The sequence below is a fragment of the Mustela erminea genome, chromosome 20 (assembly GCF_009829155.1).
Source record: "Mustela erminea isolate mMusErm1 chromosome 20, mMusErm1.Pri, whole genome shotgun sequence".
Lineage (NCBI taxonomy): Eukaryota > Metazoa > Chordata > Mammalia > Carnivora > Mustelidae > Mustela > Mustela erminea.
Window position 1 is genome coordinate 774,387 of NC_045633.1, and position 22,162 is coordinate 796,548.

Genomic DNA, 22,162 nt, shown 5'->3' on the forward strand with positions numbered 1-22,162 from the left:
TAAATAGACATGGAAGAAACGAAAAATATAAATATAATGAAGAAAAAACACATAGTTAAAGAAGATTCTGGTTTCTAGTTTGATTTACCAAAGTGACAGTGTGAAGAAAACAGAGTAGAAACAGTAGGCTATAAAATTTGAGATGTTTGACTTAAATACTGTGTATTCAAGACTCGAATTCAGTAACTCTGAATTAAAGATACCAAGTCAGAAATTTAAATACAGATTGGTTGGGAGAGTAAAAATACAAATCAGAAAGTCTTTAAAGCCTTAAGACATATGAACTGAGACAAAAGAGCTGTCTCACCAGAATGCTGAGAGATGTTACTTAGAAGCTGGACAAAGCAGTAGAGCATCCGACTCTTGATTTTGGCTTGGGTCATGATCTCAGCATCATGGAACGGAGCCCCACATCATGCTCTGCAAGCACTGCGGAGTCTGCTTGTCCCTCTCCCTCTGCTCCTCCCCCCACTTCTCTAAAATAAATAAAATCTTCAAAAAAAAAAAAAAAAAAAAAAAGCTGGACAAAAGGATCCAGAGAAAACAAAAGGAAAAAAAGAAAGAGAGAGGAAAAAAAAAACCCCACAGAAAAAGAGAAAGAACCCAAAAGTTGAGGAAAGCCTGGTAAGAAGAAATCTAAGCAAGGACCAATCAGCAGGACCATTCTATTCAGAGAATAAAGACAAGTGTCACTGCTGGGGGGGGGGGGGGGGGGCGGGGACAAGTAAAATGATGACTAAGATGAGGTCACTCAGTTTGGCAATGGGTCAGTCACCAGAACACTGCCACCTGACAACTGAGCAAATTCAGCCCAGCACTGATTTCCCTCTCCCTAAAGGTCTTCCAGGTACTACCCTTAGTTTGCCACTCCCAACACCCTGCCAAACTGTTTCCGGCCCTACCTTGTGCAGGCGTTTGACCAGACCTTCATTGTACTCTTGGCTGCCCTCAATCATGCCAGTTAGGGGGTTAGAGAACCATTCTTTAAACTCGCGATGAGACTGGAAGACATGGGGCATCAGAAAGTGCATCAAGGACCACAGCTCCATGAGGCTGTTCTGCAATGGAGTTCCTGTGAGGAGCAGGCGTCTCTGGCTGCAAAGAAACAGAGGGAATTGGAAGAAGGATGATCAGCAGGGTCCCAACCTTCTGAGCATCTCACTCTTCAAGTCAAGTCAACCCTCCTCCAAATGGCCATTTGCACCCCCACCTGTTGAAGTTGAGCAGGGACTGCCAGCGCTGGGACTTGAAGTTCTTGATGTTCTGAGCCTCATCCAGAATGAGATAACGCCAGTTCTTGCGACGGAAGGCCTGGTGGTCCTGCAGCACCAGCTTGTAAGACGTGATACACACGTGGAAGGCATTGGGCTTGGTCCAGCCCTGAGGAATCAGGAGAAAGCAGCAGATGGTGGGGTGAACAGGAAGGAAAGGATAAAGAAAAGGTATGCTAAGGTCCTCAAAGGACATAAGTCAGGTCTGGAGAAAACAGCCAAGTCCCAGAAGAAGAAGGCAGCAATAGAAAGGGGAGGAAAAAGAACTTCTTTGAGAAAAGGGCCTAAGAGTAAAAGAGGCATCAGTGTGGGGCAAAGGAGGCGCGGGAGTGATCAATCACACAGAGAGCGAACCTGCCGCTTGAGCTTCCTCTCTTTCTGGGCTCCATAGTAAGTGAGGATTTTAAAGCTGGGACACCACCGCTTCAGCTCCATCTCCCAGTTCAGCATCACACTGGTGGGGACAATGATCAAATGGGGACCCCAGTTACCTGTTTAGCAAAAGAATGAGACATGTACAGCATGGTGACTATAGTTAATAATACTGGACTGCATATTCAAAAGCCATTAAAAGAGATGTTAAAAATTCTCAGTACAACAGAAAAAAAGCTTTTGCAACTGTGTGGTAGTGGACGTGTGCTGTGCCAATCATTTCGCAACACACACTAGTTTCAGAACGTTATACTAGACACCTAAAAGTCGTATAATGTTATATGCCAACTACATCTCAACTTAAAAAAACAAAATAGAGAGATAGTACGGAAATACAAACTTTAGGGCTCTGTTCTGGTTCCTCAGGTATAACCCCGATCACTCTACCTAACGGCCCCTCCTAAGAATCCTACACTGGCATCTCCAGTTACTGACCAGAGTCAATAAAGCTACCAAGACAGCACAAAACAGGGAGTGGTTCACCATCCCGCGGTTAGTCCCCATTCAACAGTCTTTGCAGGGGACTGGCCAAGGAGACCCAAATGGGAGGGCCCTGCCTCGTTACCTTTTTCACAGGCCAAGTGAGCAAGCAGGGAGATAGTCTGGATTGTCTTGCCTAGCCCCATTTCATCAGCAAGAATACCATTAAGTTTCTTCTCATACATAGTAACCAGCCAGTCCAGCCCAATGTGCTGGTACTCCCGGAGCTGGCCCCGCAGGAGCAGGGGGATGGGCGTCTTCACCTGGGAGGGAAAAAGAGAGGCAGCACAGTAGAAAGGAGGCACGAGTCACTGGGAAACAGAAAAGTCAAGATATGAGAAAGCAGAAACTGGGCTCTGGGGTTACCTGCGTGGTGGCCAAGGTATAACCCTTGGGCTGAAGACTTTCAGCCGCTGCCGCGATGTCAGTAATCTCCTTCTTAGGGCCGAGAGCAGCGGCAGGTCCTGGGGTGGGAGGGCCACTCCCCGCGTCTACCTCACTCTGCTCCTCATCCCTGGCAAGCAAGTACTCCACCCCAAAGTCGTCATCGTCTTCCTCCTCCTCCTCCTCCTCCTCCTCCTCCTCATCCGCCTGGCTCTGTGATGGAGACTCCTCAGACTCGTCAGACTCAGATTCCTCTGATTCGGAACTGCCGCTCGTTTCTTCCTCCTCCGAATGCTCGTCTTCCTCTTCCTCGCTCTGCTCCTCAGCAGATTCTAAAGCACAAGACCAAGGCTTAGTGCTCCCCGTGCCTACTCGTCCCGTATCTCCCCTCCAGGGTGCCCGTGGCCACAGAGTCACCTGACTGACTGCTACTATCCTCTTGAGGAGCCTCTTCGGCTTCTGTGGCCCCCTCTGGTTCACAGTCAGAGCTGTTAGCCTCAACCTCATCTTCGTCTTCCTCTTCACTACTCCCAGAGCCTGGGACCGAGGCGTCGGAAGCATAGGCTCCTGCGTACTGCTGCAGTAGCTCCTCCATGGAGAGCTCACCTGGAAAAGAAACCACGGCTAAGCTTCTGGGTGCTCTGAGGGAAAAGGGGTAAAGACAAAACAGAGGTCTGAGTGGTGCCCATTCATTTTATCTGGGTTTCTAGAGACACTACTGGGCTCAGGTCTGAAGGGAGACAGAAGAGTGTGCTTTCAGCACCAGCTACAAAGCCAAGTCCCACAGCCTGGGCTAGAACTATGGATGCTGCTGCCTTCCACTGGGAAGGGCAACATCAAACTAAACCTCTCTTTAAGGTTCAGGTCAAATGTGGCCAATATGCTCTTATATTAGCTCCACGTCTCCAACATGGTCACGTCACTCTGTTCAAACTTCCATCATAACCGGTCGTCATAGTCTGTTTATAATTATTTGTTTCCATCTCTCTTTGTCATTAGACCTGTAGTTCCTCCAAGGGGGATGAAAAGTCCTTTCTTATTCGTCTCTTTATCCCTCACATTCTGCACCAAGCGGATGCTCATGAAACGTCTGGTGAATGTCACCTTCTCGAGCCAACTCGCTCAGCTCCATGGCATGGTCCACGTCCCCTTCCAACTGCTCCTCAGCTGCTATGGTATCCTCTTCATCCTCCGCTGCGAGAGAGAATGACCCCAAATCAATGGGAACAGAATCACAGGACCCAGTCCAAGTTGAGGAGAGGAGAAAGCATGAAAATGTTAGGTCCAGAGAATTCAAAGGGCAAGGGGCAATAAGATAAAGAGAACATGCCTGACCTTCATCCTCATTGGCAGTGAACTCTTCGTCATCCTCATCTGGATGCCAAGGCTGTTTGTTGCGCTGTGTGACAGAGGGTGGGGGCTTCACCTGAATGGCAAAGCATGAAAAGGGACAAGACCTGAGGTTAGAACAGCAGGAGAAAGGTGCAATGTTGAATATGACGTCACAGAACAATCTCTCTGTCCCACTGAGTGACAGTTGCCACTGGCACAGTCCCAGAGCAAGGATGCAATCAAGGGTTTTCTTTCAGCACCAGCTACCAAATCCTGGCCCCACTGTCCAGAGGAGGATCTGTGAAAGTGCTAGGTAAGAAACACAGGCCCCGGCACCAACCCCACACACTCAGACTTCTAAGAAAGAGACAGCTTAGGTCCAGAAAAGACTTCCGGATTATCATCCTAGTTCCAAACCTACAAACCAATAGGGAGTATTAGGACCATTTCACAGAAGCGGCAAGAACTAGATTAAGTATTTTTTTTCAAGGCCACGTAACAGTTGTCGAGTACAGCACTCTTCCACGACAGCATTGGAAACTTCCCATCTCAGAGCGCGACTTGCCCCAAACCCAGATTCTTCCCTATCCATCCCTCCATGAGAGCCAAGTGCCCTCAACCAGGGAGAACTCCGGAAAACCACAACGACCTTATGAGCCAGAACTCAGTCCTTGAACCTCCAGCTCGGCTCCCACGGAGTCCTCCCTCTACCCATTCTCCGCGCACCTGTAACACCCGAGAGGCCTCTTCTTCACCACCTTCCTCAGGCCCATCGCGGGGGTCACTGTCACGAGATGAGGGGGTTCTTGAGGGGCTGGAAGGCCCTCCTAGCAGCTGAGGGGGGAGGGAACGGAGCAGCTCTTCCAATGGCAATTCTCCCTCACGTCGAAGCAGCTCAATCTCACGCCTCTGGGTCTCTGCATCATTGCCTTCCTGTTGTTCTTCAACCTCAATCGTCTCCTCATCATCCTCTTCCTCCTCCTCTTGGGGTTGGAAGTCCCCATCTATAGCAGGAGAACAAGGTCACAAAGTCCACGGGGCCCTGCAAGCCACAGGGTGGGTTTTCAGCTCTGGAAAGGGCACGTGAGGAAGAGAAACAGAGCCAAAGAGGACACACACCTTCATCATCCGGCCGGGAAACCGGGGGTGGAGGACTAGAGGCAGCTGAGGAAGAGCCAAGGCAAGGGGAAGAGCCAGCTTTGCTGGATGCTAGTGGCTGGTTGAGGCTCTGAGATAAAAGGTCTGAGTACTTTTCAGTTTGCCCCACAATGAAGTCCAGGTGCAGATCCAGAGCTTTTTTACGTTTTTCCTCAAGCCGGGACTGTTGCTTGAATTGTACCACCTGCCACAGCATGAAATGGACAGGTCACGGATATAATCTTTTATTCATGTAATCTTTAACCGAACATTTAGGGAAACCTCCTCTGTGCTAGTCTTTGGGCTTGCTTTTCAAGAGGGAAAAACTAAATGTCCTTAAAAGTGCTTTTGAAGAAAACAAAACAAAACAAAACAAAACAAAAAAGTGCTTTTGAAAAAAGCACAAAGGGAGCACAGGAAAGAGAAAAGCCAATTTAACTTCAGGCAGCAGAGAAAGAGTTACAAATGTATCTGGGGCTGAATCTTAAAGACTAAGTAGGTGTTCCCTAAGTGGGCACGAGAAGAAAGGCATTCCCGGCAACAGAAAGAACATGGGTAGGTTATCAGGGATGTGCAAAAAAAGAATATTTGAAGTAGAAAAGAAAAGGAACTGGCAGGAGACAAGACTGAATATACAGACAGAAACCAGGCAGTACTTGAGAAACAAAACTTCCTATATGAGAACAATTTGATTACTGAGAACTTCGATGATGTTTAAACAGGTAAATGGCATAAAGAGGTTTTAGGGAAAGCATGCTGAATGCCCTGGAGAGAGAGAGAGATGGGGAAGCAGGCTCCCCGCTGTGCAGAGAGGCCAATGCGGGGCTCGATCCCAGGATCCCAAGATCATGACTTGAGCTGAAGGCAGAGGCTTGACCCACTGAGCCGCCCAGGTGCCCCTCTCTCCAGCAGTTTTGATCACTCCTGCTACCAGGCTAGCACTAAGCAAACCTGCGGCATTTCCCTTTCCTAATCCCTGGCGCCCACCTTCTCCACATTGCTCCAGAACTGCCTGACGTCCTTAGCCATGGCGGAGGCAATTCGGCGCAGCTTGGCTTGCTCTTCTCTCCGAGCCCGTTCCTCTTTCTGCCGTTGCTCCTCGTGGTGCCGGATGACCATGCGCACAACCTGTGGGAATACGGAACCAGAGTGAAAACATTCCAAGGCCAGTCTCCTACTCCCTCCTCAAACCAACAGCAATGAGAATAATCAAGGCCAAGAAATCTGGAAAGTCAGAGCCTGCCTCCTGAAACTATGGGCATGAATAAGCACACTATACTGTTTATTCTGTTTGGTTCCCTTCAAACCAACCCACTTATCAAGGAAAAGGAAATCTGGAAAAGAAATACTGGAAGGTACGCCCAGCTGATGACCTACCTTACGGGCCACACCCCGTTTCCAACGACGCTCCTGAGCAAAGTCAGCAGAGAGCCACTGCATCTCCTCACAAAGATAGTCCCAGTGCCCTTTGGGGCGGGGAGGCTCGGGCACCTTAGGCAGCCTCTTCAATGACCAGAAACCCTCCTTCCGCAGCTCAGCAATCCGAGTCTCAATCTCAGCCTCCTAAGAAGGAAGAGCTAGGTCAGTCAAGTTACCGCACATATACGCTACCTCATGAAGACAACTGAATTCCTGGGCACTGATTAAATATAGGCACTGTCTGGACGGAATGTTGTATGTGACTTAAAGTCCGCATACCAATCCTGCAAGTAAGTAAGTATTATAACCTTTTCAAGTGGGGGGGGGGGGGAAGATGAGAGATTAAGTGATTTACTTGAGATCACACAACCAGGAAGTGCTAAGAGCAGGCAATTAAAAATAGGTCTAATGACTCCAGACACAGATTTTATGTTCTTTCCGTTATTTCACTCAATCTCCACGCCCCACGAACATAGGAAAGACTGAGGAAAACAGATTTCAAGGGAAGCCTCCAGGGAGGCAGGGGCGTACCCTCCCCATAGACTGGATACAAAGGATCTTCATCGCTGTTGAATTCCACTTAAGAGTATTATGTTCATGCTTAGATATATAAAGCCCAACGTACACAATCTGATTTGTTTTTATAAAAATATACATTTTGGTAAAAATACTAAAAAGTTATACGTAAAAGATTAAACAATAGTATGATAAAAAGGTAACATGTTTCTACTATGGCTAAATTTCACACGCAAAAAAGTGAAAGCATTTGAAATAGACAAAAGTGACTTAAAAACTCAAGACAACTGGGAGCCCTAGTGGCTCAGTCAGTTGAGCACTGGACTCTTGATTTCAGCTCAGGTCATGATCTCAGGCTTGCAGGATCCGGCAACCCCGTCAGACTCCTCTCTCAGCTTTTTATCCTGTCCCTATCCTTCTGCCTCCCCCTGAACAACTTACTCTCTAAAATAAAGAAAGAAATCTTGAAAAACAAGCTCAAGACAACTGCTTTCATTATTCTTGTCTTTTTCTGACAAAAACTAAGTCATAGGAAACAAGAGCCAGAGAGGACAGGGAACTAAATGGCCTGATGGTGAAGAAAAAAATCAAGAAAGACAAGGGTATTATTAGACCATAGCTCTTGTATTTAAGCATGCAACAGAATCACGTGGAGTGCTTTTTAAGACAGACTGCTGGGCCCCCACCCTCTAGCTTTAAATGGATAGATGTAAAAAGGGTACCAACAAACTTGAATTTCTAACAAATCTGCCAGGTGATGCCAATGCTGCTGGTCCAGGGACCACACTTACCACTGGGTAAAGCAGCAAAGGCTAGAGGACAGAAATGAGCAGTAGAAACCAGTAAATCTTAAGAACCTCACAGTTTAAAAAGCATTCCAGGTCTATTTCCTCCTTTAACTTAGAGCTCACAACAGTTTATAGACTACTACACCACCTTTAACTCACAGACAAGGAAGTTCAGAGACCAAGCAACTTGCTCAAGATTTGCAATTTAAGGCAGAGCCCACCCTCTAAATCCACAAGGAAAGAAATGTAAAAAGTTCATGGGACACAGAAGTTGAGGAAAGAGAATCCTCATGGGCCTTCCCAATACGTACATGCTTGGCCTGCTCTGCAATCTCAGCATGGCTCTTCTCCCACTTTGGGCCCTTGTTAGCCAGGTCAGCAGCCTGGGGTAAGCTGAGCCCCTCCAGGGGCACTGTGGCACCATCTGGGGGCCCTGGAGGTCCATCCAGAGAGGAATCTTGAGCTATATGCTGGGGGGAGATGCCGCCTGCCCCACTAGAGGCTGGGGAACTGGATGAGGCAGGGGACACAGGATTGCTGCCTGTCATGCCGTCCGACACCATCTAGAAATAAACAGAAAATGATAGATAAAATGAATGCTTAGCAAGATATTGGAAGTTCTCATCATATTATCTCATTCTATCTTACAAGAAAAAACTCAAGTAAATAACCAACCTCATTTTTATAAACATAAATATACAAGATACTATGTTTTGGTAAGGTGTTCAATATAGCAGACCCAAGTTTACAGATGCCTGGCGTGCAAAAGGAGTCACAGCCAGACATTTACAGTTCCCAAATTCAAGAATAATACCATAGCATATAATTTCAAACACTAATGATCCTTTCAGAACCTAAAGAAGTTCATTCACGTACACAACTCCCCATTTTTTCTTCCTTTACACTGAATGGCAGATTCACCTATTAGAATCAATCTCAGTTACCACCAAGTTCAAAAAGCAACAATGACCACCTCCAAGATTACTTAAACCTCTTCATGTTCTTCATCAATCTTGGTAGTTTCCTTTACTAGGAAGGTGGAAGGGGAGGGGGGCTGGTCACTGTTCTCAAACACTCAACTACTACTTCATAAAATAGTGCACAAAAAATAGTTAAGTAGAGAACAAAGTCTCACTTAAATGTGGACGTGAGCAAACTCATACAAATTACTCCAGCACACTCGCCTAACAGGTGTGCCACTGGAATTCCTACCTCAGTTAAATGACAAAAGAGTGTGTATCACAAAATTCCCCAGCTGCTCAGGAAATTTTTTTTTTTTAATTTTATTTATTTGACAGAGAGAGATCACAAGTAGGCAGAGAGGCAGGCAGAGAGAGAGAGAAGAGGAAGCAGGCTCCCCGCCAAGCAGAGAGCCCGATGCAGGACTCGATCCCAGAACCCTGAGATCATGACCTGAGCTGAAGGCAGAGGCTTTAACCCATTGAGCCACCCAGGCGCCCCATGCTCAGGAAAATTTTAAGTATCAAATCCATGCCCATCAAAACCCTACTCTATGCAAACCTATGTATGTCTACTCTCAAAAGCCACATTTTTCCTACTCTTACATTTCCTTAGTATGAGAAAAGTATAAACACTACACATCATCCATAATACTTATGTTTTTCCAGTTCCTAAGGAAACTAAGCTATTCTCAAAGCTCAGTCTTAGGAAGCACGTTGTCCCAATCTCCATTTCCAACCTGGCCTAATTCCACCCCTTTTAGGTAACAATGAGTTTCCACAGTCTTAGCGATCTATATCATATTACTGTCAAAAAGCGTGTGAATATCTAATTACACTGATGGTCAACCTGAGCACCAAAAATTTTCCAAATACAGATAGCTGTAGGATCCTGGAAATGTGGCTAAAACGTGCCACATTTCTTCTGACTCAGATCTAACAGCGGCACAAAGCAGAATCAGAGAAGGAATCCTCCCCACGTTCAAACCTGTGTCTGCAGGATTGGGAGCTGAGGGTGAGCAGGGGAGGGGCTGCTCTGCATGGTCCCACTCCCAGGCTCCTCTTTGGACGCCTGAAGAATGACTGGGTCGTTATCACCACTGCTGCTGGCCGAGGGGCTGGCGTCCGGCTGCAGGGCATGCTGGGAGCTGGCCTCATTCTGGGCCACCGGCCACCGGGACCCGCCTTCCAGGGCCCGGGGCCCACTAGGGCGTCCCAGCCTCCGCTCAGGTCCACCGGCCTCTGGAGCACCTAAAATAGGGTAAAAAGAGTAAAAATGGGATTTGAAAACATTAATGAATCTTGAAAAAACAAACACAAACAAAAACCAAGAACAACGTTAAGGAATAAAGATAATGGGGGCGCCTGGGTGGCTCAGTGGGTTAAAGCCTCTGCCCTCAGGCCAGGTCATGGTCGCAGGGTCCTGGGCTCGAGCCCCGCATCGGGGTCTCTGCTCAGCAGGGAGCCTGCCCCCCCCCCCCCCGCTCTGCCTATTTGTGATCTGTCTGTCAAATTAATATCTTAAAAAAAAACGAGAGAAAGAATAAGGATAACGAGCAATGACTACAGCCCGTGTTTCCGGAGCTTCCACTGCGTGTCCTGCTTTACCGAGCACCGACGTGGTAGGTCCCATAACCCTCGCACCCACCGAGCCAGCCAGGTACCTCTCGCACCCTAATAAAAACGTGGTTCCTTCCTCGTGCTAAAGAGAGGGGCACACAGAGAGCATCGCTGCCCTAGACGAGCGTCCCCATTTCACGCCAGGGAGTCCTCACACACAGAGGCGTAAACGGACGGACGGGACCGAAACCGAGGGAGTTTCGCGGCATGTGCCCCTCGCCTGGGGAAAGCGAGGGCGGTCGGACGTTGCTCTGGGCGCGCGGCCGGCGAGCTCCCGCACCCCGGCCGGCCGAGCGGGCTCGCACTGACAGTTCCTCCCGCGGACCGTCAGCGTCGCGCGGAAGACGGCATCCGGCCCTCACCTGCGTGAGCCGAGACCGCACCCCCCGTGCGGGTCTGTACTTCCACGGTGCCGCCGTACTGCGGGGAGTCACGCCTGCAACACACCGCGGGGAGGGAAAGCACCGTGAGGGCCGGCGCGCACCGACGCGCGCTGACCCGCATCTACCGCAGCCTTCCGTGCGGCGACTTCTGAGGCTGCGACGTCCACCCGAGTCCAAGGCGGAGCGGGCGGTCACAGTCGCAAGAGAAGCTCACGTCCCAGGAAAATAAAAGCAAATCATGTTTTGCGAAAAAGATCCCGGCTGCAGGAGAAGCCCTGAAGCGGAGCCAGCAACAAAGTTCGAAGGGCGCAGTGCAGGCGGCCACGGCGCGGAGAACGCGGCTGTCACAGCGCGAGCTCCGGAAGACGCTCCCGGGCCGGGCGCGGACCCGCCGCCGCCGGCCGCCGCCGGCCTCCGCCCGCAGCGCCAGCCGCTTCCGCGGACACACGCACGGCCGCACGCACCGCGGCGGAGGAGGCAGAAGCGAGAAGGGCCGCTCGGCGAGGAGCCGTGCCCCGGAAACAGGTGGGCGAAACCCACCGAGGCCCGGAAGTGCTTCCCCGAGCGCGAGGCAGTCCCTGCAGCGGGGAGCAGCCTCTGAGTCTCTCCTTCCCCCGCAGCAGATTCGCAGACCCGAGCGAACCACACTGCAGGACGCCTGAACTCGTGACCCCCGGCTGCACGGCTCTCTCCCAGCTCCCTCCGACAGACTGACCCGGCGTGACCCCTGACCTCTGCCCCCAGCGGCCACTAACCCTAAGCTAGCCCCGCCCCCCCAGACTCCCACCCCACCCAGCGTGCGCGACAGACTGGGGGAGGGGCCCGCGCGTGCGCGCCTGGAGGTGGAGAGCGCCGGCTGCGCGCACCGCCCGGGGGCTCCCGCCAGAGCCCAAGCCCACGCACACCGGGGTCGCAGGCTGGGAAGTCTCTCATCCCTACCCGTCAGGGAGCCCCCCACCACCTGACCGCGAAGGGCTGACATAAGGGAGGGTTCGTGCCGCCAGGTCCTGGTTACTGACTGCATAGGGTGGGCGCGCGCCCCGACTCCTCGTCCCACGCCCCCCTTCCGCTTCCCGCGCGCCCCTGGGGAGGGGGCTGGGGTTGGTGGGCGGGCAGGAGCGCACCTGGGTCCGTCCTCTCAGGGCTCGCTCGCTCGCTCAGGCACGCGTGCGCAGACGGGCGGGAGGGGAGAGGAGATGCGCCCGGGCCCTGTGCTGGCCGGCCTGGCCCCCCTCAGCCTGTCTCTATGGGCGCGCGCCGACAGCCTCGCGCACCGGCCCCGGGGCCCCGGCCGAAGGTGCGCGCGCAGCACCCCGGGAAGGTGGGAGGAGAGGCGGTGGCGGAAAGATGCGCGCGCAGTCACCCGTCAGGGGAGGGGGAACTGTGGGGCGTCCGCCATCTTGTCTCCCTCTCCTTACCTGCGTCCTCGGGGGCGTGCGCTCCACCCCCCCTCCCGCCGAGGAGGGGGGAGGGCCCCCTCTTGGCTGCCGCCTTCGCGGCCTTTAAATTCCCCTGGGGCCCGCGGCTACTTTCACCGCCTTGCTTCCACTGCCTCCTCTCGCGGCACAGAGTTGCGGGCGGTGGGTGGGAAAAATGGAAGACGCTACTCTCAGCGAACCGCCGCCGCCGCTTCCGAGGCCCCACCAAAATGGCCGCCGCCGCCTCGGCCGCCACCGCCACCACCAGCACCACCACCACAGCTCGCTATCGCTACCGCCGGCGCGGCCCGTCCTCTCGCGAGAGACAGTAACGAGGTTGGGGGAACGGGGAGGCTCGCGTGCTAGCGTAGGGCGCTGCCCGGAGCGCAAAGCAGGCTGGGTGATGTAGTCCTCTTGGAGACTCCGCGCTCGCCCCGCGGCCAAGCGTCTTCATCCTCCACTGGAGACCGTGGCCGTGAGGCTGCATTGCGGCTGCCGGTCCGGAGCAGCCCCCGCTTGTGACTAGATCACCCAGAGAGCTGAGCTGTGGGTCAGCAAGCCGGCCGTAGAGCCTGGGCCTCTGCATTCCCCTGCGGTCCGCTTCGTCTTAGGCGGGCTGGTGGTCGCGGGAGCCCCGTCGCCGCCGTGCCGTCCGCTGGCCAGCTTTCTGGGTTCAGGGCTCCCTGGAGAGGCCTCACCCCAGAACGGAAGAGGAGCAGTCGCCTTCTGCCGAGACCGCTTTATGCGCTGACCCTCTGTTCATCCCGAAGCTCCTGGACCAGCCCGTGACCGCGGAGCCAGGTCGCGGCCGAGCGTCCAGCTGCACCGACTCTCGCCCAGCTTGGGAGCCGGGTTAGGGAGCCCGGATGAGGTCGTTCAAAAACTCCTCACTCGGCTTAGTTCTTACCGGTGTTGCGCGGAGCTGGTCCTTCTCTCTTTCTTACAGCAAAGATGAGGGCTGAAAACTGAGAAACGGATGCGCGCGAAGCGGCATCACACTGTAGGCTGATTATACTTCAATAAGAAAATCGGTGTGAAAAAAAGAAAGAAAACTCCGACACCTAAAAGAGCCACGAAAGTAATGGAAGTGGAGAGGGTCGGGTGAGGAATGAGAGGGCCTGGAGACTGTATGCTCCGATTCGCGAGAATAGCCACTGTTCAAACCACTATTTTCCGGTGGCCACCCGGCGGGCCACGATACATCTGAGGGTCAAATTCAGCCACAGGCTGCCCATTTGCTACCTCTGGCCTCTGCTGGAGCCTCGAGGCATACAGAAGGACTCAGGACAGATTATTTGGTTGAAAAAGTGGATGAATGTCCACCCATTTAGGCCCAGGCGGGGGTGGTGGTGGGTGTGGTGGTGGTGGTGGGGTTTTGTTCCACACCAAGCTTACATATTTCTGAGACCCCATCATAGGACCACACAGAGCTCCCAAGAGATCTCCCGTTTCTGGGCCTTCCCATAAACCATTCCATCCTTTTTCAGCTATTCTTCCGTCAAAATTCAGCTCAAGGGGGACAACCCCCAGGTGATCCCATTTGACCACACCTAGGCTGCTGCCCTTACTGTTGGCTCCCAAAGCCTCCTGGGTTGGTTGGTTTCTTTTTTTTTTTTTTTTTAAGATTTTATTTATTTGTTTATTTGACAGACAGAGATCACAAGCAGGCAGAGAAGCAGGCAGAGAGAGAGAGGAGGAAGCAAGCTCCCTGCTGGGCAGAGAGCCCGATGCGGGGCTCGATCCCAGGACCCTGAGATCACGACATGAGCTGAAGGCAGAGGCTTTAACCCACTGAGCCACCCAGGCGTCCCCCTGGGTCCTCCTGGGTTTCTTTTTTTTTTTTTTTCTTTTTTTTTTTTTTTAAATTTTTTTTTTTTTTAAAGATTTTATTTATTTATTTGACAGAGAGAAATCACAAGTAGGCAGAGAGGCAGGCAGAGAGAGAGAGAGAGGAGGAAGCAGGCTCCCTGCTGAGTAGAGAGCCTGATGTGGGACTCGATCCCAGGACCCTGAGATCATGACCTGAGCCGAAGGCAGCGGCTTAACCACTGAGCCACCCAGGCGCCCCCTCCTGGGTTTCTTAAAGCACTGATTGCATTATATCTGGATTCGTGTCTGTCCACCCCACCCCCAAAAGTATTAACCCCTTGAGGATAGGAACATGGTTTATACATGAAAATCCACGAAGCCAGTCTCAGAAAGATTATTTGGGAAACTTATTAGTATGAACTACTTGTATTATAATACTTGGTTAAAAACAAAAATAACTGATACTGGATTCATGAGCTCAAACTGAAAATAAACCCCAAATCTCTCTTCTGTTTCTATGACTATCACCCTAGAGCCAGCCACCATTATCTCTTGGTTGGATTACTCCTGACTGGCTTCCCCACATCCACTCCTGTTTCTCTTTACTCCATTTTCCACGTAGCAACCAGAGTGACCTTTACATATAAATAAGATCGTGTTGCTCTCGTACTTATGACCTCTGAGTGGCATCTTAATTCACTTAAATTATGTATCTTAAAATCTCCATAGGACAGACATTATGTTGAAGAAGCCAGGCACAAGAGAATTGACATATGATCCCATTTATATAAAGTTCAAGAGCAGACAAAACTAACTGACCGTGGGGCGCCTGGGTGGCTCAGTTGTTAAGTGTCTACCTCTGGCTTGAGTAATGGTCCCGGGGTCCTGGGATGGAGCTCTGCATCAGGCTCCCTGCTCCGTGGGAGGCCTGCTTCTCCCTCTCCCACCCAGCCCCTCCTTCTCTCACTGTGTCTGTCAAATAAATAAATAAAAATCTTTTTAAAAAAATAACCGATGGTGATAAAAATAATACCCATTGAGAGAGAGGGCTTTTACCTGGGGAGAGACACAAGGAGGATACTAGAAATGTGTATCAGGAGCTGGTAAATCATGGCCCAGAGGGCAAGTCTTGTACTGCCCCAGGTTTCATACAGCCTGCCAGTTAAGAGTGTTAACAAGTCTAAGTGACAAGCCTTACACTTACAAATGGTTGAGGGACAGTCAAAGGAAGAAAACTCTTGTGACACATGAAAAGCAAATGTAAATCAAATTTCACTGTAACTAAAGATTTCTTGGCATCCCACCATACCCACTGACTACCATGGCATCTATGTCTGCTTGCCTATTACAGTACTATAGCTGAGTAGTTGCAAGAAAGGCCCTCGGCCCACAAAGCCTAAGCGACTTTCTGTCTGGTGCTTTACCAAAAATGTCTGCTGACCGCTGTTCTCTATCTTGATCTGGAGGAGGTCATTTCCAGATCAAGACAGATGCGAACATTCATTGAGCTGTGTACTTAACATTTGTATATTTTGTGTACCTCAAAACATGTATCTTATACTTTAATTTTAAGAATAAATATCCTACAGGACATGACCCCTGTCTACTTATTTTTTAAAACTTCGTTTACACCTTGCTCACTGCACTGAAGCCACCATGTCCTTCTCCAAACCATCGAGTTCACTTCTGCTTCCAGAGCCTTCATTTTTGTTGTTTCTTCTGTCTGAAAGTTTTTCTTCATGGCTAGCTCTCCCTTTTCATCAAAGTCTCAATTTAAACGCCGTCTCAGAGAAGTTCCCTGACACTGAACAGCCCTTTCACTGCCAGTCGCTCGCTATTCCATGCTTTCTTCACAACACGTACGTGGAAATTACTAATTTATCTGATGCTTGTTTATTGTCTGCCCTCCTCCCGTCTAAAAGATAAGCTTCCTGAGAGCAGGGACATTGTGCTAGGGATTACAGTACTCTGGATAACATTTCAGACAACCCTGTAAAAAGGAGATTATTCCATTTGACAAATGAAATTTCAGTTGAATGGAAAGTGAGTGTTGAAGACCAAATATTGTCAAGATGTCCATTCTTCCCAACTTGATCTACAGATTTGGGGCGATCCCTATAAAAATCCCAGCAAGTTATTTTGTGAATATCAACAAACTGATTTTTAAAGTTTATACCTTAAACTTCAGAGGCAGAAGAGCCAAGATATTATTGAAGGAGAACAAAGTTGAAAGACGTCAAGACTTACTGTAAAGCTGCAGTACAAGAAAGCATGATATTGGCAAAAGTATAGACAAATAGGTCAAAGGAACAAAAAGATCAATAGAGAGCCCAGAAGTAGACCCACATTGATATGGGCAACTGATCTTGACAAAGGAGTAAAGGTAATACAATGGAGCCAAAATACTCTTTTCAGCAAGTGAAGCCAGAACAGCTGAACGTGCATAAGCCAAAATATTAATCTAGACACAGACCTTACACCTTTCACAAAGATTAACTCAGAATGGATTGCAGACCTAAATGTACAGAGCAAAACTGTGAAACATCTAGAAGATAACATAGAAAATCTAGATGACCTTGACTGTGGTATTGATGCCTTTTAGAAACAATAAGAAAAGGATGATCCATATAAGAAATAATTGGAAATCTGGACTTCATTAAAATTAAAAATGTCCCTGTGAGTGCTCGCTTCAGCAGCACATATACTAAAAATGTCCCTGTGAAAGTCAATGTGAAGAGAATGAGAAGACAAGCCACAGATTGGGAGAGAGTATTTACAAAAGACATCTGATAAAGGACTGTTACTCAAAATATTCAAAGAACCTTTAAAACTCAATAAGAAAACATTAAAAATGGGCCAAAGACCTTAGCAAAGAAGACATACGGACAGCAAGTGAATGTATGAAAGGATGTTCCACATCATGTGGCATCAGGGAAATGCCATCTAAAACAACAGTGAGACACCACTACGCATCGATCAGAAAGACCCAAATTCGGAATGTTGACAACACCAAATGCCAACAAGACTGTGGAACAATGGGAGCTCTCATTCGCTGCTTTTGGGAATGGTATAGCCAGTTTGGAAGATGGTTTGGTGGTTTCTTACAAAAGTAAACATACTCTAACCATACAATCCAGCAATCACACTCCTTCTAATTCCCAAAGGAATTTTTTTTAAAAACCTACATCCTCACAAAAAACTGCAAATGGATGTTTACAGTGCTATTCATAATTGCCAGAACTTGGGAGCAACCAAAGTGGCTCTCAGTAGCTGAATGGATAAACCGTGATACATCCAGACTGTGGAATATTATTCAACACGAAAAGGAAGTGAGCTATTGAGACACACAGAAACATGGAAGAGGGGGGTGCCTGGTTGGCTCAGCCAGTTAAGCATCCAACTCTTGAGTTTGGCTCAGGTCATGATCTCAGGGTTGTGAGATCAAGCCCTGCATTGGGCTCTGCCCTGGGCATGGGGCCTGCTTAAGATTCTTTCTCCCCCTCTCCATATGCCCCCTCTCCCCCATAATTCCCTCTCTAAAAATTAAAAAGAGAGAGAGAGAGAAACATGGAGGAAACTTAAATGCATGTTATCAAGTGAAAGAAGCCAATCTGAAAAGGCTACATACTGTATCATTCCAACTGTAGGACATTCTGGAAAAGGCAGAACTATGGAGACTAAAATAATCAGTGATTGCCAGGGGTCAGTGGGGAGGGATGAATAGGAGGCGAGAACAGAGGATTTTTAGGGAAGAAAATACTCTCTCTATGATACTGTAATGGTGGATACACGTCGTCATATATTTGTTTAAACTCATAAGATGTACAACACCAACAGTTAACTCTAAGGTAAATCATGGACTTTGGGTGATTAGACTGTGTCAATGTCGGTTCATCAGTTGTAACAAATGTTCCCACTATCATGAAGGTTGTTGGTAATAGAGAGACTCTCATGTGTGGGGACCGGGTGTATCTAAGAAGTTCTCTGTGCCTTTCCCTCAATGCTATCAATGCAATATTCTTCTAAAAGTTAGCCTTAATTTTTATTTATTTTTTGTTTTAAAAGATTTTATCTATTTGACAGAGAAAGACCCAGCAAGAGAGAGAATACAAGCAAGGGGAGTGGGAGAGGGAGAAGCAGGCTCCCCGCTGAGCAGGGAGCCCGATGTGGGGCTCGATCCCACGACCCTGGGACCATGACCTGAGCTGAAGGCAGATGCTTAACGACTGAGCCACCCAGGTGCCCCCTAAAATAGCCTTAATTTTAAAAAATTAAATGGTGCCCATCTTTTTAGACCCTCTTCCCATCACCTTCAGAAGACAGGAAGCCAGGCCAGAGTCCGAAAGGGTTGGACCTAGCCTTGTGCTACTAATTCCTTGCTATGTCATCTTAAGAAGCACCTCACGTCTCTGAGCCTCACTTTTCTCACACGTATAAGGGAGATAGAGTTACTGATGTAAAATTGCTTTGAAAGCTCCAAAGAGAGGGGTGTACTTTGGATCGATATTTCAGTCTCAAACTCATGGCTCTTCAGGTCAAGTTAGTTTTAAGATATGGTTTACAGGGTGTTTTAATGTTCCGAGTGTTATTAATACTTTAGCAGAAGAATGAAAGCTCCTACTTGCCACAGACCCCGCCATTCCTAATTGTCTTGCTCTAGGTAACTTCATGCACTCATCTGTCTGGCTCCTGAGGGTAGTTGAATCTGCAACTTCTTGTTCCTGCATTTGGGTGGTAGTGGGTGTGCTCTCCTGACCAGCATTTTCTCTGCCCACTGAGTGTCAGGGCCTGTACTGGGTTAAATGGGAGAGACAGGAGAGATGATGACACAGTCTCTGATCCCAAGAACTTAGCCTCACTGGGAGTGATCTTTGAGCTTGGTGAAAATCAGGGTAGCGTTTTGCTGTCACAAGAGAAGGTGGTCAAGGGTCAGATCAGATCAAGTCGGTATCAGGGAGGGCTTTCTAGATAAGATGTCATTGGAGACTGACCTTGAAAAATTTAGGCCCGAAGGGTGGGCAATTCAAGAAGATGACACAGCTGCAACAAGGCTGAGGGTTGTGGGGATGGCGAATAGATCACAGGGAGCAGATTGAGATAGACAAGTCCCCTGGAACCAGGCGGCCAAAGGTCCAGCATTCTAGGCAGTGGGATTCGTTTGGAGGTGACAGGGAGCTAGTGAAAGTCGCGGAGGTGGGATGGGCGTGGTCCAGGCTCCACTCGAGGCTGGAAATGGAGATTCCCGAGCAGTCCCCCAGTTGTAATGGGGGCTATTGACCAGGAGGTGGCAGTGGAGTTAGAGGGCGAGACACTGCGGAGGCTGCCTTAGCAGAACTTGGCACACGGTTGATTGCTAGTGATAATGATCCTCTAAACAGCCATTCTTCTTGCCTTCTGTGAAGCCTTTCCCAGTCTCCTCCTACCTCCCTGGACGCCCCTTCTCAGTCTCCCTCGCAGGCGGCTTCTTCTGGACCCGTCCACCAGTCGTAGGCGTTCCTCAAGATTCTGCCCTCCATTGCTTTTTCTTATCCAACACATCCACAAGGGCAGAGGCGGATACCCTGAAGCTAAGAAGTTTAAGCTTCTGGACCCCTTCTTTACAGGGGCCCTCCATTGCTAGAAGTATCTGGGGGCTATAGAACAGTCTAGATGAAGTGGAGAAGCCCATCTGCAACCAGAAAACATTTACATGGAAGTTTTTCTGGTGGCAACTAGACTTAAGGCAACTTAACTTGCCTAAAGAGGCCTCAGAAGAACAAGGCATTTGTCATGATTTCATTGTGCATTCCAATGACCATCTCTTAAGCCAGACATTTGCCCCAGCTCAGAATTTGTGTTCCCATCTGCATAACCCCTGGATTCCTCCAGGCCTCCCAGCCGAACCCCGGAATCTGCTCTGAGGAGATGACACCACCATGCCCCCACGCGCTTAAACTAGAAACGAAGACGTCACCTACCCTCCCCCTCGTGTCCCACATCTGGCCGCCAAGTCTTGTCCATTACATCTTAAAGATTTCTATATTCTTGGGGCGCCTGGACAGCTCCGCCGGTTGAGCCTCTGCCTTCAGCTTGGGCCATGATCCCAGGATCCTGAGGTCGAGGCCCGCCGGGCGCCCTGCCCATCGGGGAGTCCGCTTCTCTCTCTCCCTCTCACCTTCCCCTGGCTTGTTCTCTCTCTCTCTGTCAAATAAATAAAGTCTTCTAAAAAGATTTTTAGAGTGTATTTCTATATTCTCTTTTTAAAAAAATATTTTCTTTCTTTATTTGACAGAAGGAACGTGAGCAGGGCGGCAGGGAGCGAGAGAGGGAGAAGCAGGCTCCTTGCTGAGCAGAGAGCCTGATGGGGCTCCGTCCCAGGGTCCTGGGATCATAACCAGAGCCAAAGGCAGAGGCTTAACTGGCTGAGCCACTCAAGCGCCCCCAAATTTCTATATTCTATTTCTCTCCAGCCCCACACTTGATCCTTAGCCCTTGATGACTCACGGTCCGTGACCGTACCAAGAAGGGGCTTGTGGGGACTGCTGGCACTTTAGGTCCTGACTGAGCCAGCCGGGCGCCCCGAGACCACTGGGACTTTGGTCCGCCTTCCTCACTACCACTGTCTCACCGCCTCCCCTCTCCGTTCTTTGATATGGACGATTGCTCTTTCTCGGGCTGGTGTCAAGTGCCATGCAAATGGAGCTTCAAGCTGTCGAGGCCCCTAGCCTCCTGCTCTCTACCAGCCAGCCGGCTGCTCCCAACCCTCCTAGCAAATCAAAGCTCCAGAACTCCGGCCGTCCACACCCACCTCCTCATCCGCCTTCCTGTGGCCAGTCCTCTCCCCCTCCCCAAAGTCCCAGCTCTTTTGGAGGTTCCGTTTCAAGGGGGGTGACATGAGAGCACGCGTAAGAGAGAGTGACAGAGGCTGACTGGGTGACTCAAGTCCCGCATCGGGCTCCCTGCTGAGCGGGGCGCCTGCTTCTCCCTCGACCAAATAAATAATTATAAATAAATAAAATCTTAAGTAAATAAAATCTTTGAAAAAGGAGAGAGTGAGAGAATGTCAGGGTTCATGATATACTAAAGCAGGCGAAGAGGGGCAGAGATGGGGAGCAGGGAAAGTGCCATTTTATTTATTTTACTTTTTAAAGATTTGGTTTATTTATTTGATGCACAGAGAGAGAGAATACAAACCGGGGGAGAGGCAGAGGGAGCAGCAGGCTCTCCGCAAAGCAGGGAGCCCGATGTGGGCCTCGAGCCCAGGTCCCTGGGATCATGACCCGAGCCAAAGGCAGACACTGAATGACTGAGCCGCCCAGGCGCCCTGGGAGATGCCATTTAAACAAGGTGGTCTCTGGGGGCTGTTGGACAGAGACCTAAAGCAGCAGCCAGGGAAGACCTGGCTAACTGTTAAGTGGACAGAGTCAGTCTCCAGCTCTGAGTCCCTCCTTTGCACGGCTCCTGTGGCAGTCTTTTCTGAGACCACCGAAGCCCCGCCTGCTGGTCCCCCCAGACTCCCCCGCCGCCTCTGTCCCGCACGTGCAGCCACACAGGCCTTCCCACTGCACAGGCTCTTTCTCCGCCCTGAGCTTTCTCACACGCGGGTCTCTCTTTCCTCTCCACCAGCTCGGAACTTACAGAAGTTTCCAGGACCTCTTGCTGACCCTCAGACTAAGTTATATCTCCTGAAAAATTCGGTGCTTTGTTGTCTCTCAACACTTTTAACTCTAGGAATAATTATATGAGTTTCTGGAGACTCACAGTAAGAGGGGGGTCACAACTGTCTTGTTAGTTTCTGTGTCCGTGTCTGTACCCATGGTCTGGGGGAGTGACAGGCACATACACTGGAAGGTCAGAGTTGGGTCACGTTCGCATATCTGTGTGTGTGTGTGTGTGTGTGTGTGTAATAAGAACCCGTAGGTGTTTAACTCCCGCAGAAACTGTAATAGTGACAAACACCAGCCTATGTTTTCACGTGGATTAGCTCATTTAGCTCTCAAAACAACCTAATGAGAGCAGCTTATCATCTCTGTTTTATAGATGGTAGAAAGGATGGTTAAGTAACTTGCCCCAGTGACGCAACTGGAAAGCAGCAAGAAGATCGGGGCTTGAACCCAGAGAGACTGACTCACGGCTGTGCCCTCAACTGTGGTGCGGGACAGACGGTCAGATCCAGCTCCGAGAAGTGCCGGGCATTATCCTAGGCCCAGGGGAGATAATACTGGAAAAACAAAC

General features: G+C 49.8%; 2 protein-coding genes and 1 non-coding gene across 8 annotated transcripts in view; 1 reads left to right on the forward strand and 2 right to left on the reverse strand.

Annotated features, from left to right (window-relative positions):
* The window catches only part of SRCAP (Snf2 related CREBBP activator protein), a 33,039-nt gene extending 20,803 nt beyond the window's left edge, over positions 1 to 12,236 (reverse strand). For 4 of the 6 annotated variants that reach the window (XM_032328732.1, XM_032328729.1, XM_032328734.1 and 1 more), the window contains exons 1-16: positions 12,140 to 12,236; positions 10,701 to 10,774; positions 9,707 to 9,969; positions 8,071 to 8,322; positions 6,414 to 6,599; positions 6,024 to 6,164; positions 5,019 to 5,241; positions 4,626 to 4,903; positions 3,903 to 3,993; positions 3,672 to 3,761; positions 2,985 to 3,173; positions 2,550 to 2,899; positions 2,269 to 2,446; positions 1,626 to 1,762; positions 1,211 to 1,380; positions 903 to 1,095 (exon numbers count right to left, since the gene is read on the reverse strand). In XM_032328732.1, coding sequence (XP_032184623.1) covers positions 903 to 1,095; positions 1,211 to 1,380; positions 1,626 to 1,762; positions 2,269 to 2,446; positions 2,550 to 2,899; positions 2,985 to 3,173; positions 3,672 to 3,761; positions 3,903 to 3,993; positions 4,626 to 4,903; positions 5,019 to 5,241; positions 6,024 to 6,164; positions 6,414 to 6,599; positions 8,071 to 8,322; positions 9,707 to 9,760 — 2,532 coding nt within the window. In that variant the 5' untranslated portion in view covers positions 9,761 to 9,969; positions 10,701 to 10,774; positions 12,140 to 12,236. Of the gene's footprint in view, positions 1 to 902; positions 1,096 to 1,210; positions 1,381 to 1,625; positions 1,763 to 2,268; positions 2,447 to 2,549; positions 2,900 to 2,984; positions 3,174 to 3,671; positions 3,762 to 3,902; positions 3,994 to 4,625; positions 4,904 to 5,018; positions 5,242 to 6,023; positions 6,165 to 6,413; positions 6,600 to 8,070; positions 8,323 to 9,706; positions 9,970 to 10,700; positions 10,775 to 11,845; positions 11,934 to 12,139 lie in introns of those variants that run through there. The other 2 variants (XM_032328730.1, XM_032328731.1) reach the window with 2 other exon arrangements.
* On the reverse strand, positions 4,084 to 4,212 carry LOC116581576. The gene has a single exon (XR_004282118.1). It is a non-coding gene; the product is annotated as a small nucleolar RNA SNORA30/SNORA37 family (small nucleolar RNA).
* Positions 11,898 to 12,776, forward strand: LOC116581530 (WAS/WASL-interacting protein family member 3). Its single transcript, XM_032328736.1, is given in 2 exon segments — positions 11,898 to 12,416; positions 12,419 to 12,776. Coding segments are annotated over 2 exon segments (552 nt in total). The 5' UTR covers positions 11,898 to 11,917; the 3' UTR covers positions 12,472 to 12,776.
* Positions 12,777 to 22,162: the final 9,386 nt, after the last annotated feature.